Raw genomic sequence first — 18,660 nt, 5'->3', positions numbered from 1 at the left:
GAGTTTTAACTATTCTCTGTGATAAGTTTAATTAAAACTTCTTGAAGAATGTGTAAGAAGTCATTTGCTATTGCTAATGGAAGTCCAGCAATCCTGATGACCTCCTCAGGGTGAATTTCATTCCCTGGTTACACTTTTTTCTTTTCTTTTTTCTAGAAGAATGCATAGAGAAGAAGCTCCACAACTTTGCCCTTTTAGGATATTGCCATCTGCACATTACTAAACCATGTTCCCAAAGTATAGCCACTTATACCACTTCTATTTCTTTCTGTAAACCAAGAAGCACCTATGGTGCAAATCAGTGCCAGAAGTGCACTGTTTTTAACTACTGGGTTGCTTAACTGCTGTCCGTATAATGTATTACTGTATACCCCCATGAGATGTTTTTTTAAAAAAATAAGAGAACATAAATCAAGGGATGCCTGCTCTGTGTGGTATAGTTGTACTAGCGTCTGGGAGACCCAGGTTTAAATCCCCACTTGTACCACTGATTCTTGCTGGGTGACTTTGGGACCTAACCTACCTTACAGGGTTGTTGTGAGGATAACGTGGAGGGAAAGAGAAGGATGTAAGCCCCTTTGGGTCCCCTAGGGAGAAAGCTGGGGTATGAATCAAATAAATAAATAAATGCAGCCCTTCCTGATGACCTGGAGAACATTTACCTCACCACAGAGTTGGTTGTGAGGTAGAAAAACGAAAAAACCCCCCCCAGATACAAACAACATTAGAACTAATTATTGTTAGGTGTTTTCAAATTTATAAAAAAATATTTTCAGTATCTTACATTTAAAGTTTAGTTGATTGATTTGATTTGATTTGATTTATTTGACTTGTTGCTTCAAATTGGGGGGGGGGAGCTTCGTAAAGGAGCAGGGCTGGTATGAGTTCTGTACGCAGAAGGAGGGGAGCGAATCTGCTCAGATGAAACATTCCATCTCACACGAACGTGTGTTTTCAGCCTGTGGGTGTTACATAGTTGGTTGGACCCAGACTAGCACTCTGAGGGTGCAAGGAATTGCAGTGTGATTTTCCTACTTAACTGAAATGAGCCTCCCATTCTGTTTCTATGGGACATGGGCAGGAACAGGATTTCAGCGGGTATGTTAGGCTCCCACAAAAGTGGGGAGGTGGGAAAATCATGCTCAACAGAAGATCTTGGAGAAGCTTTAGTTGAAATCCAAGGCAATGCTTTCTGCCCTTACAAACAGATTTGTATTTGAGGGGAACTTTTCTACCTCAGCACACGTTATAATTTGGCTTGAACTATAGCCAAGAGTACAGTGGCTTGGATCCCATACTATTCATTGGTGCACACTTCTCTTCAGGCGCTATGGAGTCTGTCCTCTACCATGGAGATCACTTCCTCCGATCATAGGCACTTCTGCTTTTACTAGATCATTGTCTTGTAATGAGCTGCAAAGTGCCTAGTAAGAGAGGAACGGCATCTGGCAAAGGAGGACTGACCTGAACTGCTTTTGTAGCACCTGGGAGAAGCACATGGAGGAAAGGTATAGGATTGATGCCAAAGAGTGTAAGTTTTTCCACCAATTTACTAGCGGGATAACAAAATCAAATAGAAAAGGAGCAAAATACATAGCTGTGAAAATGTGTATTTCCCTTTTTGTACTCCGGTTGACTTCTCATTTCATCTGGAATTTTGTTTGATTCTTATATTTGCGAATTCCTGTTTTACATATCCTTTTTTGTTGATGCTCTTGAGATGGATACGAACATACAAAGAACAGAGTAACATACAGATACGGTAAAATCTTTTATCATCTGGCACTCGTAGAGAAGAGGGATTGCCAGTTAAGCAAATGAGGAAATTAATCATTGCTCTGCTCTGCATCTTACAGACTGATCTGTAGCAACCAAACGCCATTCCATTGGGCACGCCATGGTGACAACCCTATGCCTGGCAGGGCTCTTACCCTGAAGCCACAGAGCCTTTCTATGCAGCAGGCAAACAAGTGGGAGCCCTCCAGCAGAGCTGGCTCCCAGCAGATTGAGTGATAGGGAACAAAGCACCCAAGAAGGATGTTCACTGGCAGCACTAGTTGTCAGAAGCCTGGTTGACCAATTAGAGAGTGCTGTGTATGTGCCTTGAGATACAGGGGTACGGTGGCTGAGGTGGAAGAGCTTGCGCTTTGGGCAATGACCGTTAATTGAGCATTCTGGGCAATCAGGTACTGCGTAACAAAGCTTTTACTGTATCATAAAAGTAACACTGTCCAAGCAGTTATGAACCAAGCATGAAAGCTAGAGTAGATACAAATTAATTAGAACATTTTCAAATAGCAGCAGTAAATAAAGGCAAGGGAGATATAAAAAGAAAACATCCAGAAGAAGGGAAAATTTTTTCTCTAATGCCTAAACAGGCTCAGTGCCAGGCAAATCAATGTGGGAAAGTAATTCTACAGTTGAGGTATGGCCACTAAAAACAGCCTGTCTCAGGTGCTCATCTACCTTTACTCTGCAGGTAAGGGTGCACAGAGCAGAGCCTCGAGCATCCTGCTGATGGGGTAGGCTTATGTGCGAGTTAGCAGTTTTTCAAGTTTCAAATACATATGTTTTATTGCATTAGCTCAGAAACTGTAACAAATAGTACAATTTCAGAACAGCAAATAATAACAAATAAAATACATATATACCTTAATCATATAATGCAATACTACGTGTAGTGGTTAAGAGCAGTGGTTAGGAGCAGTGGACTCTAATCTGGAGAACCAGGTTTGATTCCCCGCTCGTTCACATGAGTAGTGGACGCTAATCTGATGAACCAGGTTGGTTTCCCCACTGCTACACATGAAGCCAGCTGGGTGACCTTGGGCAGGTCACAGCTCTCTTTGAGCTCTCTCAGCCCCACCTACTTCACAAGGTGTCTGTTGTGGGGAGGGGAAGGGAAGGTGATTGTAAGCCGATTTGTATCTCTCTTAAGTGGTAGAGAATGTCGGCATACAAAAAGCAACTCCTCCTCCTCCTCATAGTAAAATTTAATAATACCAATTTTTAAACAGACTAATAACATATTGCAGATTTAACAAAAATTATCAATCTAGTATCAACTTGTTACAGATATTGAATACTGAATATCACTTGTAAAATATCGAATGACCTAGAGTGGTACCATTAATCTAAATCAAGTCATATTAGGACCCATTTTTTGCCTTTCATAACAGTTGCAATAAACCTTGTCATTCTAAAAGTATTTAATTTGTCTTTATCAGCCAAGAATGGTATTAGTTTAGCCTGATCTGATCTAAAATTGAGATAAAGTGGGTCCACGAAGCCTTTCAAATTCTGGAACATACCTAGGCCACTGTAGTATTAACTGTAACACTGTAGTATTATACTCAGTATGACTATAACAGTGGTGGCAAACCTATGGCATGCGTGCCAGAGGGGGCACTCAGAGCCCTCTCTGTGGGCACGCGTGCCGTCGCCCCAGCACAGAGTTTGCCTGAGATCGTTACGGCATGCGAGTGGAGCGCGCTGGCCTTGGGCTGGCCTTTGTGTGCGCCCCAACGGGCTGGACTGGGCTGCTTAGCGGCCCCCAGAGGCGCCCCAATGGCCAGCCCTGAATGGCGCCTTTATGCTTCATTGCGTGCAGCCCCCCCAGCCATCACGTAAGGAATTAGCCCCCCCCCGGGTGGCGGGGGCCGAGGGGCGGACAATGGGCCTGCCACAGCTGGAGTGGAGCCGTGCTGGGAGCCGTCGGCATTCTCAGGCTGCCTAATGGGATTAGCCCCACCAGGGCCACCTTGCTCCGGCGTGTAATGGCGCTTTAATGAGGATTCGATGGAGGGGCGAGGGGGAGCCACCCCTGATGCCCCCCTCTCACCTCGGGCAAGGGAACAGGGATGGCAGGCGGCCGGGAGGGGAGGCGCCGAGGGTTGCCAGCCTCCCGGGAGCCGCGCTGACCCGCAGTTGGATAGGCAGATCCAAGCCCGGGGTCCCCTTCCAGACCTGCAACGCTTTCGGGGTCTGAGCACCTGAGAGTAGGGATGCCAGCCTCCAGGTGGGACCTGGTGACCCCCCCCCTCCCGGAATTACAGCTCATCTCCAGACTGCAGAGATCAGTTAGCCCCGGAGAAAATGGATGCTTTGGAGGGCAGACTCAACAGCATTGTACCCCACTGAAATAAATTGTCGTGTTGGCACTTTGCTATAAATAAGTGGGCTTTGGGTTGCAGTTTGGGCACTCGGTCTCTAAAAGGTTCGCCATCACTGGACTATAGTCACAAGAACAAACTCTTTCATTATAAGGAATCCCATTATATTGACCTTCTAGTACTGCTAATGGTCAAATATCCAATTGTACTTTAGTAAAAACCTCTAAGATCAGAGGTCATTAGATCAGTAAAATAAGTTGGGAGAATCAAGGGCAGGGGAGAAAAGTGCTTATAAAAAGAAACTGTTCTCAAGGTACCTAAACAGCCATTATCTTTTTGAACGCACAACTAATAATCTTTGTTTTATTACCAGTTTAGCATCATAGGAGGCAGGGTCCTTCCCATATTCTTTGGAGAATCCCAGTTTAGCAACTAAATTCGGTACAAAACTGGCATGGGTTAGATTTCATCTCCATATGACAGTGCTAAAAAACTTTAGGATTCACAACAAATAATTTTAAACTAACAATTAATGGTCGTTTTATAGGCCAGAACCGTTATTGAGTTGCAGTGATAACTCAATTCTAATCCTAGCTGAAGCTGTTGAAAGAGGAGCTGTAAACAATAACTGGGCAAATTTATTTTGAACCAGTTCTAACGGGTAGAAATTTTCAGGCATCCGAAATGCTGCTCCATATAGTAACTGAGGAAAAAGTTTCTCTTAAAAATTTCCAGAGCTGGGGGGACACGACAGCCGCCTCTAGTTCTATAATATGTAAGAATTCCAAACAGCCTTTTCTACTTTCTGTTTGGCATAATCAATATGGACTGCCCAGGAGCCCAATGGGTGGAATGCAAACCCTAAATACTTATAACAAGTATTATACTAAATACTTATAACACAGTTGCCCAAAGGAGGGGTCCATGGAGGGGAGTTTAATATGAGAAGCATCCTTTACACATGTTAGAACCAACTTGTGTCAGACCCAACTTAACTAATTAATTGGGATCTTTCTAGTGTATACCATGGTACCAATTTGAAATAGCGCTCTGAAAGTATGAGGGAGAAAATAACTTTTTGAAAATGGGGGGGGATTATTGTTTCTAATAAGAGACACAGTGGGGAATGAAACTAGCAAAAATAGCAAGGTCAAACAGGAAAATAATTGTAGGCAATAAACCAGTCAGTCCTTTACACAAACCTGTTCACCTGAGAATATCCTAGAAGAACATTTCCTGATATCATCCGGTTTTTACCTTTTTATGTCTGGATGTTTTAATCCCAACTGCTCTACCATTCCAGGGCCTACTGTACATGTGTACAGAAAAAGGGGTGCTTATGGGGAGAGACTTCCAGACATCAACACCTGTTCTAATGTCTTCCCATCCATTGCCCATTTAAAAACATGAGGTGTTTTGCCAAAAAGTGTAACTTTAGTTTTCATAGTTGTGTCTTCAGTGCAGTCCTGCATGGGGACTGTGCAGATGCAGACCAGCCACAGGAGCAGATTTCCAAGCTTCTAGAAGCTTCAGCACTTTTGGAGCGCTCTCCTCTCCTCCCCCCCCCCACACGCAAGCTGGGAGCAGGGCCTGTTTCTCGCTCCATGGGTCATATGAAGGAGCGCTCCTCCCTCCATTCTCTTCTTGCTACCATGGGGGGGGGGGTTAGCTTTGAGCTCTGTCAGTGTCACTATTTCTTAAAGAAAAAGAACATTTAGAAAAAGAAGATGGCGTCATTCAAAAAGTGTTCAAATGTGGCACAAAGATGTCACAAAACAACGACCGCAACCAGTGTCTTTTTTGCTTGGCGCGAGGACATGTTTTGGAGAACTGCTCAGCTTGTAAGCTGTTCACCCCCAAAGCAAGACAAGAGAGGGCTTTGCACCTGAAGACAGTCCTGTGGGAGGGACTGCTGAGGGCAATTGACACACCAGCCAAAAAAACAGCAAAACAAACCAAGCACCTCTTCAGTGGATTCTACGCCAGCTGCTACCTCCAAAACCCCATCTAATTCAACTGCCAGGGTCCAAAGGGTGGCCTCTGAGCCCGCTGTTTAAAAAGCCAAGAAAAAGTGTTAAGTACAAGGCGGCTGAAGCCACTCAGAAGGAGAAGTCACCAAGGGGAAAACTCCCCCCCCCCGAGGCTGATCCTCGATGCCTCATCAGAGAGGATCTGCATTCTCTCAAGAGCAGTCGAAAACGCTGCCTCAACACTGAGGTTCATCTTCTTGGTGCCAATCTCCAGGTTCGCCTCAACATGATGGGTCGGAACTGAGTGAACGCACAACCTCTCTGACCATTCGTGACCCCATCACCGTCTTGATGTCGAGAGGATTCCCCTCGATGCCGGTCTCCGGTATCACCTTTATGGGGCTGGGCTCCTCCACTTTAGAGAGGAACCAGCACAAACAACCCAGGATGCCTTCACCCTGCACTGATAGACCAGCATCTCTTAGGGTGATCACTTTGAAGTGCCAATCTCTAGATTGGCAGGGTTTAAATACCATGAAAAGCCTCCCTACATTATTTACCTGCAGTAGGACAGAAGCCAAATCCAACAATGGGCACTGCAGTTCTATGGTATGTTTATGCCTCCGTGGATGCAGCCAGAGAATCCCCTGTCGCTCCTCCAAGGACGAGCACAGCCATCTCGATCTCAAAACCCACCAGTTCACCAAGGGACATAGAGGGCTCTGAGCAATGCAGCAACCTCACGAATCCTGTCAGAGGAAGAGCAGGACACAGGGCAAGAATCTGAAGTGCTAGACTATGCATCCATGCTTTTGCCAGATGATGCCGTGGGTGATTCTTCACCAGTCTCATCTACCAAGGTCTTAAAGTTATATTCTGAGCAGTTAATACATATGACAAAACCCTTACAAATTGATTATGCTGTAACAGATCCGAAGGCCTCAGATCTGATCATGAATGTGTCATATATGCCCAATTCAGGCCCGATTGCTCTCCCACTGACTAAGGGCATCAGGGATATAGCAGAGGGGATATAGGCAAGACCGGTATCCAGTCAACCATCATTTTAAAAGATGGAAAATATGTACAGGATCAGGAAGGAGGGGTGTGAATTTATGTTCCAGCATCCTAAGGCAAACTCCATGGTCACAGAAGTGCTTCCTTCCAGATATATATCTGGAACACACTCCTCCTCAATGGATAAAGAGGGCCACAAATTGGACACCTTGGGGCGAAAGGCATATTTCTCGGGTGCATTAGCCCTGAGGATCTCTAACTTTCTTGTTGTGTGAACCCTATGAATCAAAGTCCACCAAAATGTCCTATCTTTGACAGCCTTGCTCAATCTTTAATGAAAGAAACAAAAACAGAAAAACAAGAAGAGAAAAAACTCAAAATACAGCAATTCATTTAAAAAGAAAAGTAAAAAGGACTCCTTTTGAAATTCTGAGTTAGACAGCTGACCATGGACCCCAAATCTGACCTTTAAAGCAGTGTTAATGTAAAGACCTACAATGTGATCTAACAACCGCCTATCTGTATTCAGTTTCATTACTTTCTTTCACAGATAATGGCTCAGTGTAGAATCAATTGCAGATTTAGTCAACAGAAGTTACCTACAATTGCCAAGTAAGAGCCCCGTGGCGCAGAGTGGTAAGCTGCAGTACTGCAGTCCAAACTCTGCTCACGACCTGAGTTCGATCCCAACGGAAGTCGGTTTCAGGTAGCCAGCTCGAGGTTGACTCAGCCTTCCATCCTTCCGAGGTCAGTAAAATGAGGACCCAGCTTGCTGGGGGTAAAGGGAAGATGACTGGGGAAGGCACTGGCAAACCACCCCGCAAACAAAGTCTGCCTAGAAACTTCGGGATGTGACGTCACCCCATGGGTCAGGAATGACCCGGTGCTTACACAGGGGACCTTTACCTTTACCTTACAATTGCCAAAATAGACCATTCAAATATTTATTGATAAGGTGTTGTAGCAAAACAGTGATTGGCCTAAAACTGATTTGTTCTGATGCTAACATGTCATTTCCATCCACCCATGCCTCTAACTTAAGAAAGAGATGTCTGGTGTAAAGCTTCCCTGTAACATCAAGCATTTATTGATGTACGTTTAGTTGGGTCAGTTCGTCGCCCTTATGAATGGGAACAGTGATAGAAGAAGTCCAGTCTTGGGAAATTCAAGCAGATCGATCTATATAAGTAACTAGTGTAGCTAAGACTGGGCCCCACCTAAAAAGTGTTACACTCTTACTGCATTGCAGTAATCTCACTCAGATGCTATTGTAGCATAGATGACCATAGCCAGATTACTTCTCTTAAGTAAGGGTCATAGGTGGCTCACCTGCCAAATCTTGCTAAAGGTGCTGTGCACCATGAACGAAAACCTTTGGTTCCGTCTGAAGGTATTGATCCAGTTGCAATCTTAAATTGTGAACCTAATTTTTTTGGGATGGGGGTCCAAATCCATCCTTGCAGCAGTGCAGCAATGAAAGATTTCCTACCATTCCAGAATAGTTATCATAGAGCAGGATAACCAGAGCTGTGTCCATAAAAAGTTTTAGTTTTACTAGCATGGCCTGATGTTCAGTGGTTACAGCTACACAACTAGAAATGATATGTTTGGTCAACATGTTGGTGCTAAAGTGTTACATTTGTGTTTCAGCCTTGGTTGTAAGTACTGCCTCAGCTGGATTTGCAATGGCACCCGTGCCGTTTGACCTAACGTGTTTCCTGCTTGCCTCCCTTGGAACGGGTCTCGCATCGTGCGCTGCTAATTCCATCAACCAGGTGGGTGCTTTAGCTTGCTCTCACAGCTCAGTGCCATGAATAAATGCTGCAGCTCATCTAGTGTCAGGAAATGTTATATTTGAAATGTTATATATTGAAATGTTATATTACTCTGATTTTATGATCTCTCCATTGGCTGCTGATAGGTTTCCAGGTTCAGTTCAGGTTACTAGTGTTTACCTTTAAAGATGTTCATGGTCCGGGGCCCACGATCCTGAAGCACTACCTTTCCTTATTACCTGTCTATTAATTTAGGTGATTACAGTAGCCGCTTATTATTATTATCTCTGGCACTAGGGCCCAGACTGTTTGTACACCCACTTTATTGAACATTCTCCCTGACTGTCTGAAAGATTTCTGTTGATGTCTTTCAGGAGAGGCTGTAAGGTGGAACTTTTTAGAAGTCCTTTTGGGAAGCCATGGGGACCAGCAATGTGGTATTTTAATGGCGAACTGTTATAGTGGCTTTTGTTAAAATGTTGTTTTGTTTTTTGTTGTTTTTAAAATGTTACCTAACTTCAGTCCCATCTGCTGTGGAGAGTGTTGAGCTTTTAAATATTTTAAACAAACAAAAAAAATACTTAGGTCAGGGCTGTCAAATATGAGGCCCGCAGGCCAGATTCAGCGTCTTGCAAGCTCTTATCCAGCCCACGAGCCAGCCAAGGCAGCCACCCCCTCCAGTCCTGATCTGGGCTGGCAAGGCATGGCCTGGCCCAACCAAGTGACATTTATGCCATATCCAGTCCTCATTACAAATGAGTTTGACACCCCTGACTTAGGTTATAGAAGACCTTTGGGTCAGTCTGTACTTCTGTAAATCAAATATGAATATCTAGCATACAATGTTTGCAATAATGAGTAAATACAGGGTTCAAATGTAATTCTAACAGTGCTATTGATTCCACAAAGTATGCTTTTGATAAGGATTGAACTGTGTGTTGGTTAGAGTGATCTGGTCTCCCAGTCAGGTCTCAAATCGGCTATGATCTTATGTTTGAGTAAACTTTTTCCTTTTATGTTTTTCACTATACATTGTGATCACAATATGTGCCATCATCCATTGACTTAAGCAGGTTTTGTAGAGAGCTGAAAGGTCGTACAGGATGAGCCACTTCTCCTTTTGGAAACGTGGCATAAAATCACAAATTAACAAGCCTGCTTACTGGCTGCCTATTTGTTTGCAAGTACAATCCAAGGTGTTATTAAGGTGGTTAGTGGTGATTGCTTTTGTGTGATGGCCATGGGTAACCACAGGGAGACTCCTGCCAGTGCCTCACTACATGCAGAGTAACACTAGCATTTGCAAGGTTGCAGGCTCCATGTGAAGTGGTGGTGGTTTTGCTGGAGATAGTTTGCCTGGAGCAAGTGTTCATGGGATGCAACCAGTATAAAAGGAGACATTTCCACAAATGCTGGAATAAAAGGCTGTTAGTAGGGTTGCCAACCTCCAGGTAGTGGCTGGAGATCTCCTGTTATTACAACTGATCTCCAGCCGATGGAGATCCATTCACCTGGAGAAAATGGCCACTTTGACAATTGGACTCTATGGCATTGAAGTCCCTCCCCTCCCCAAACCCCGCCCTCCTCAGACTTCGCCACAAAAACCTCCCACCAGTGGCGAAGAGGGACCTGGCAACCCTAGCTATTAGCTCTGCAAGAGGTGAATATGGTTGTGTGTATATATATGTAATATAGTAAATATTGCAGTTTTCTCTTGTGCCCTTGGGATAAAGTGGGAAAGAAATCCCATTTTTGTTTTGGAGATGTGCCTCCCCAATTGAAAAATTAAATAAATACGTGAAAAAAATTCCTTTGAGCTGTTTCCCAGAGGCTAAACTTTCTCTTTTCCTTGATGTTAATCAACATATTAATTTAAATACCCATTTTAGACTCATTAGCCTGTTTTTTGATCTCCTTGTGAAATCTGAAAATCAAGGTTTTTGTAGCATAGTGTCAAATGTTTATTCAGAAAGAATGTCACTTATTAGAGTTCACAGATCTTAACCTTTAATTTATGGCACTAAAGCATGTGGTGATGTTTACAACACAGTGCTCAACATTGAAATGTTAAATTTTATACACCTCTTAGAAGTCAAGTCCCTCCTTCTGAAACTGTGAGATGGTTCAAAAGTGGGATAAAGTTGTAAAGATGAAAGCAGGATGTTTAAAATGGTTTGAATTTAGTAGCAACAAGATAAATAGCGATGGTTGGCTTTGACTGATAGTACCTTGAAAAGGAAGCAGATGGAATTGCATATCTTATATAGCACATATAAAACCTTCAGTAGAAAATTAAAGAAAACATGTTCACGCAGGAAAAGAACAAATCAAAAGGATTTGTTATTAATGCTTCTGAGTGCATGTGGGGTAAAATGAGGGGGTAGAGTTGATCTGAAACAACTAAATTTCATAGAGATGTGCATTCAGATATTAATCCAATAAAGGGCTTTTTTTTTGTTAATGCTACTATAAAAAAGATGAATATTGGAAATATTTGGCAATAATCCATAATCTCTGGATCTCTCTTTCTAGTGTCTGGCTTAGAGTTTATGGAGGGAAGAAGGAGGGGGCAATGGGGAAGGAGCAAGCCTTCAAATCTCTTAGGGTTTTATAATATAACTGTATACTGCAATTGTTTGGGTTTCTGTGTAACAGTGAGATAATCATATTGACAGGTATGTGTTCTGATCAGGAGAGTAATACCAATATTGCCATTGTGCTGACAGGTCTTTCTTTTCAAAATGTGTTTATGCCAGCATGCTGCCAGCTTGCGGGGGATATATAAGGGGAAACATGTGTTCATTCCATTTACCTAGGTTTAGGCTCAGTTTCAGGAGGGAAGGGGAATTAAAGGGTTGTTCAAGAGTTTGTGAAAAAGGTGGGTTTTGAAGGAAGGGGAGATGATATTGTTACCCGATTCTGTATACATGTTAGGTCCTCAATGTGCAAACGGTCCTTTTCGTGTGTAGTGTCACTGGGGGAAACTATTTCGAGGTCAAACAGCCTGGTGTATACCTGGGTCCTGACTTAGCACAGCAGTCCAATTAGGAAGGAAAAACCAGAAAGATGAGAGAAAGACAAGAAGGAAAGAATCTGAAAAAGAAAGAAAGAAAGAAATAAGAACAAGGCTAGAAAGTGAAGGGAAAGCAAAATCATGAAACAACATTGCAATACATTAATGTATTAAACCTAGCAGTGCTACCCTTCATTGTTGCTTGATTGGGGTGGTTGGGGAATCACAGAGGAAACAAAGGGTGAAAAGAAGAACATAGGCTGCCTTATCCTGAAGAGTAGAGTGCATGGGACTGTGATCCGAGACAGAAGAGAAGACAAGCTGCTTCAGGATGAGGGAAGAATGCCAACTGAAACCATCTAAGAAACTGGGGGTCCTATGATATAGGTGCTGTGGAACACAGGCAGGACAATGCTGCTGTAGTCATCTTGTTTGTGGACTTCCTTGAGGCCCCTGGTTGGCCACTGTGTGAACACTGCTGGGCTTGATGGACTGTGGTCTGAACCAGAATGGCTTTTCTTATGATCTTATGTTATCACATTGCATTAATTAGGGGGAAGTTGATCGGCTCACTACCCCTTCTGAAAAAGTGCCGTTCCTCCTCCTCCCCCCAAGCAGTGTGATTTTCGAGCAAGGTTTGAGTGATCACCAGCAACTGAATACTGGATCAGTTTAGCTGAGATGAATCCTTCAAGCTGACACTTACTTATTCTCAGTAATTTACCCTAATTCTTAGGTCATTTATGCATGGTCGCTTTACCCTCCTTTATTTCCTGTTTCAGCCAGGATCAAATTTTTCAGTATGCACATTATCTCATTCCTTGGAGGTTCAACGCTGTTTCAACGCAAAACAAACCCGGCTTTTCCTATTCCTCTTCTGGCCCGAATTTAACCGTTCTTCCTGGCTCATTCTGGAGTCACAGAGCATGCATACTCTGTTCTCAGGTTGAGCTTCGCCCCACCCTTTTCCAAACCCGTCTTCAAGGCAGCATGCAGGTAACCAAACAGGGGAAGCACAGAAGATTGGCATCTCTCACAGCTAATCACGAAGCAGTGTGTAAAGAGGCAGGGATTCAAGTGCTTCCTGCTTCCTGCTACCCCAGAGCTCTTTCTGAGCAGTAGAAATGCTTTTTAAAAAAAAACAAAAAAAAAACAAGGCTTGGATTCCCCCCCCTTCTTTCAGATTGTTCCATTTTTTTGTTTTTTGTTTTGTTCTTAAAATGTGTGTTGTTGTTGTTGTTTTTGCTGCAGTTGGGTCTGGGGGGAAGGAAATCTTCTCTCAGGGTGAGTACTGCGAAGTCAGCCAATTACAGAGCAGCATTTAAAGGGGTGGGACTTGATTTGAACTTGGGAGACTGCTTTTCTGTATTCATGCCTCCATTAGCACATAGTTTCGTCCCTGATCATTCCAGCCAATGCAAACCGTTTCCCCCAACCCGGGTTACTTTGATCCTGGCTGAAATGGGGAATAAAGGAGGTTAAAGTGACCCTGCATAAATGACCATAGAAAGAGAGTGTGTACGTGTGCATGCTTTTTTGTGTCTGCAGCAGATCACTTTCGTTGCTTGGAACTTTGAAATGAGCAGAGAACGGGGATCCAATCTGCTCAACTTCTGTGTAGCTCATTTGAGATTAACACCTGATGCATCTCTGTCTCTGTCTCTCTCTGAAGTTTCCTTTGTTTTGACTGAGCAGAGGGCCTGCAGCAGGCAGCACTTCCTTTCATCTTCCCCTGATGATCAAAAGATTGTCAAGTGGTTGTTATTAAAACCCGGTGTTTAAGCTCAGGCATATAAGGCTGTCAGTGCAGGAGACAGCCGATGATGTAATTTACAGTACATAATAAATATATGGGAAGTGCAACACTGGAAGTCTATCTTTGCGCTCAAAATGTTCTGATATATGCTTCTTTGATATTTTAACTGCTTGGCAGCTTTCATTAGTGGTTACTGTGTAGATCATAAGTTACGGCTAGCCAGTTGATTCATAATTGCAACTCTGTTCGATCGAGTGAGCCTGAACAAATCCTCAATATTGAGGCAGAATTGCTCAGCCAGCGAGGGTATATTTCATGAGCAGTAAAAATGATGAGCACTTAGAGACCTAACCTCCAAAAGAACAATAAATTTTAAATGCAAAGATCATCTTTCTGAAACATAAATTATTTGACCTGTGGCTGAAACTTGATACAGGATCTCTGAAAGAATGTTATAAATTAGTGGGTGCCATTGTTAGGAGAACATCTCAGGTTGTGAGCATGTCCAGTGGTAAACATGGAGCATATGGAAATCAAAGAGGGAGGGGGATCTTTTCCTCTTTTTAGAAATACTAGGTGTTTCTGGATCTGACATGTTCTTTGGACCCCTTTCTGGCTGCTTTCTGACCTGCTCATGGAACAGAAACTGGCTTGGTTACCCTGCTGTGGCTGCCCCTTGCTGGGAGCTAGCAGGTGGAGTGCATTCTCCTGGACCTCTCGGTGGGTTTTAGGCTTATCAATTATCATCAATTATTAATATCATTATTATATTCTTCCGGACTGTCTTCCTTGGATGGAATTGAGAGAGACTGTTTTGCAATGGCTTCAGTTATTCCTGCTAGAGAAGTTTCCAGAAAATGGTACTGGGAGACTGTTCTGCCCCTTGACCTTTGTGGCAAATCAGGGTTGCATCTTGTCTCTTATGCTGCTTAACAGGAGAACCAGCATGATATAGCAGTTAAGAGCGGTGGTTTGGAGCGGTGGACTCTGATCTGGAGAACCAGGTTTGATTCCCCACTCCTCCACATGAGCGGCAGACACTAATCTGGTGCACTGGATTTGTTTCCCCACTCCCACCCATGAAGCCAGCTGGGTGACTTTAGGCTAGTCACACTCTCTCAGCCCCACCTACCTCACAGGATGGCTGTTGTGAGGAGGGGAAGGGGTGATTTTAAGCCGGTTTGATTCTTCCTTAAGTGGTAGAGAAAGTCAGCATATACAAACCCAACTCTTCTTCTTCTTCTTCGACAAAGAGAGAGAGTGACTGCAACAAGGCCACGCACTGAATCTCATTAGTGGCAGAATTTTAGGATACTACTTATTACTTTTTAGTGCATAACTTTAAAAGCATATACAATAGGGTTTTTTAATGCTTAATTTTTTTTTATTTTGCTGAAGTAAGCCATCTTGCTTATTTATAATACTAAGGCAGGGTATCAGTTTTCTAAAAAATAAATAAATGGACTGATAAGGATAAAGACATAGCTGCAGAAGTAGCCAGCATAGATTATAAACTACTCTCCTTTTGAGATGCCTTCATTCATTCCTTATTTATGTACAAAGCTCGAATAACATTTAAGCTTCATGTGGGTCCTAGATCCTGGTAGAATCCTGTGGCTCCTAGTTTAATTCCTCTTCATTTTAAAGCCAGTATTTGAGCGTTCATGGTTATAGTCAATTTGGGGTAGGTGGTGGCAGACAATTCTGACGGGAGTTTTCTGCCAAAAAATGGCCCTACCCTTCAGATAAAAACCCATGTTTAATTAATTGAGAACTTTTGTATGCAGTGTTCCACATGTATAGGCCCTGATTCCCCACTGATCATTTTTATAAAGAGCTTTGAACAACAAAACTATCGCTTAAACTGACATGGCACCTGATGGAGGCTTTCCTAGTACATTACCTATCAACTGGAGCATAAAGTGGGACCACGTTAGAGTTTATAATTGTTTACATCGACAGTGTTGTTCAATATTGCTCAGTCAGTGTAGCATATATCTGCAAGCAAAAATATACTTCTAGATTTGTACAAAAATTAGCTCTGTGAACTTGCTGCTGAGGTATTTTAAAAGATTGTAGCCCAGAGCAAACTTATGCATTAGGCTGGAAGCCAGGGTATTATGCCTGCAAAGTGTGTACTTGTATGAATCTATGCATGTGCTCTTACTTATAACAGAGCATCTCTTATCAAACTTACTTTTGTTTATGTAAGAAGAGAAGTAATAAAGGTTGCTCACAAAACATCACAATGCCAGCCTTAATCAATTAGAAAAAAATAAATACATATTATTTTGATTTCTGCCTAGTAGCTAATAGAAGGTTCCAATGGAAATTGCCTGATTTTATGGCCTCTTCTTACCATTTTTCAAATGCCTCTTTAAATTCAAGGTTTCAGATCTTAACCGTCTCTGTACTGAACCATCTTTCTTCACTACACCCCAGTTTTTCTGTAGTTAATTATATCATTTATATTTTCTAAGTTTGCAGCAATCACTATTTCTATGTAGTTTAATAATATTACCTATGAGTCTAGAATGTAAAAAGCAAGTTTTCGTGTAAGGTGAGGCTGTATTTTTATGGCATCTGTAGGATGCTGTAGACCACAGTTATTCCATTATTCTTGTCCTGGGATCGTTTTCCCAGTTGATTTTATTCATCTCTGAATTCAAAAGTCACCAAGATCAGTAAATATACAACACAAGCAGGGGGCCCACAAGGGGTTGAGGAGGGCATCTCATTTCCCCTCTCCCACGATTTCCTCTTTCCCTTCCCCAAAAACTCCTGTAACTGCTCCCCTTTTCCTGCTTCCTTCTCTTCTTCCCTCCTGCCATTCAGTCTAACTTTATCTGCCCTCCTGCCTTCAAATTTCTCTGCAAACCATGGGCTTTTCTCAAGTTTGCAGAAAAATTTGGCTCCAGTCTATGGATTTAAGGATCCACAGATTTGGCCATGTTAAGAAGTAGATATATTGATGATATTATGATGATATGATATGCATTGAATAGTAACAGACTTGATGTAACCTTTGACAGCTTTCCATTATGTCAGGGCTTCTTGGAGTGTCCTTTTCTTCATTTAGGGGGTGTTGTTTACTCATAAGGAATGTAAGGTATTAGTCAGTAGCTATTAGACCTCAGCTGCAACAACTTGATAATCTCTGAAGCTCTGTAACATTGCTACAGCTGAAATTTGTAAGCTACTGACTCTCATGTTACTTGCTCACGCTAGTTAATGACTTATGAGCTAGAAAAGGTCGTTTGTGAACCAAATCTTTGTTGCAAGCCATTCTCAAAAAATATCCTGTTGGTTTTGCCGTGGATATATCCTTAATTTGGTTTATGACCATGGTTAAACTGTACTCTCCCCAGATGTATTTTGAGGCTGTGGGAAACTATAGCATGTTGTCAATTTGCCGAACTTCTAAAAATATTTTTGGGAAGTTTGGGACAGAGGAAACAGTTTACCTTTATGATTGATCTCCAGGAAAACATCAGTTGTGGGTGCCTCCTTTAGATGCAGTGCCAGATCTCTCCCCCCACTCCCCAAGAAGCATTGATGGTTGGAAGAACAAAGACCATCTTAAAGGGCTGCAGTGAAGAAAAGCAGAGATAGCATCAGACAAAGAGAAAACGCAGTAGTTAATAAGATTTATCTGTCTGTGTAGTCTCTACTAGCCCTACCTTCCAAAATACACTTACCTATTAAAGCGCAAGATTTTGTTTTCTAAGATGTAGAATTTAAATAGCAGATTTAACTGTGTCAGATTCAGTCAATGTCTGTTGTATAACAAGACAGTATTCAGATTTAATATTGAAATGGGTATCGTGTTAATGACGGGGTCCACAGTTTCAGAGTGAAAATTATATTGGACAAAACAGCGTTTATAGTATCAGTTTTCTGTTTGACTACACATTTTACAAATATTATTTTTATCTAACTTGTTCTATTTTACATTTGTCTAGGAGTGCTCTATTTTACTACCCATGCAAATGGGTGTGTGTTTATAAGTGTACCATAAGTTATAAATTCTTGAAGTACCACAGGCAAAATATCTGTCTTCTGTTTAACTTCTCTACTCAGTTTAGTTTCTTATTACTGTCCAGATTTTTGTTGATGTTACTGACAGACCTGTCATAGTCCATTTCAGCTTCAAAATATTTCAGAGCGATAACCAAATTGACTTGATTTCAAGTATTTTTTTATTTTTTTAAATTGCATACATTTCCCCTAAAGTGGTATTTTACAAGATACTTTAGCAGCTACAGAAAGTAGGGTCCACTGTTTATTACATAGTGTGGGAGTGAAAAAAATTCTGGGGAGTGATTTCTTTTTCAGAACTATTTGAAAAGAAATGTTTTTCCCAACTACAGTGATTAACTACAATAATTGCAAATAATAATTGCAAAAAAAGTCAGAAATGATGTGTCTGCCCTATTCAACTGTGTACTTTATCAGAGCAATCCTAAGAAGAGTTACACCCTTCTAAGCCGTTCAATTGACAATTGTTTAGGATTGCACATGTGCTTGTTTTGAAGGCATACAAGAACTTTGGAGCGATCTGAAGTAGGTCTGGTCAGATGTATGTCCCATTTTATTCAGTCACCTTACTCCCAGGAAAGTGTTTTTAGGATTGCAGCCTCTTCTAAATGGTATAAAGATGGTCATTTCCAATTACAGTCCGAATGCAGTACTTTGACAGTTCCTACATTTTCTCAGCCTGATTGCTTTTTCCATGCCTTGTATGTTTCTTTGATACCTATAATTTAAAATCTTTCCAGTAAAGTAAATAGTTAAGCCAATCGGATAAAACGTACACATTTGGTTAATTTTCAAAATGTGTGGCATAAAATGTAACCATTCTGTTTGTGTAATTTGGTGCTCTTAGGGTAGAAATTTGGGTTTGCTGAACATGTGAAGCTTACTTTGTCTTAGAAATAAAAGTTGCATGTTGGTGATAATTTTTAGCTCTTCTTTCTCATAAGAATACTTTCACTAGGTTTTCGGCAGGATGCTTCAG

General features: G+C 42.1%; 1 protein-coding gene across 1 annotated transcript in view; it reads left to right on the top strand.

Moving 5' to 3' along the window:
* The window catches only part of LOC130486391 (protoheme IX farnesyltransferase, mitochondrial), a 131,739-nt gene that overhangs the window by 6,802 nt on the left and 106,277 nt on the right, over nt 1-18,660 (top strand). Inside the window, exon 3 of the mRNA XM_056859658.1 lies at nt 8,750-8,874. Coding sequence (XP_056715636.1) covers nt 8,750-8,874 — 125 coding nt within the window. The remainder of the gene's footprint in view (nt 1-8,749; nt 8,875-18,660) is intronic.

Source organism: Euleptes europaea, chromosome 1, assembly GCF_029931775.1.
Source record: "Euleptes europaea isolate rEulEur1 chromosome 1, rEulEur1.hap1, whole genome shotgun sequence".
Classification (NCBI taxonomy): domain Eukaryota; kingdom Metazoa; phylum Chordata; class Lepidosauria; order Squamata; family Sphaerodactylidae; genus Euleptes; species Euleptes europaea.
Note: the sequence above shows the minus strand (reverse complement) of the source record. Positions and strands in the feature narration are given on the sequence as shown.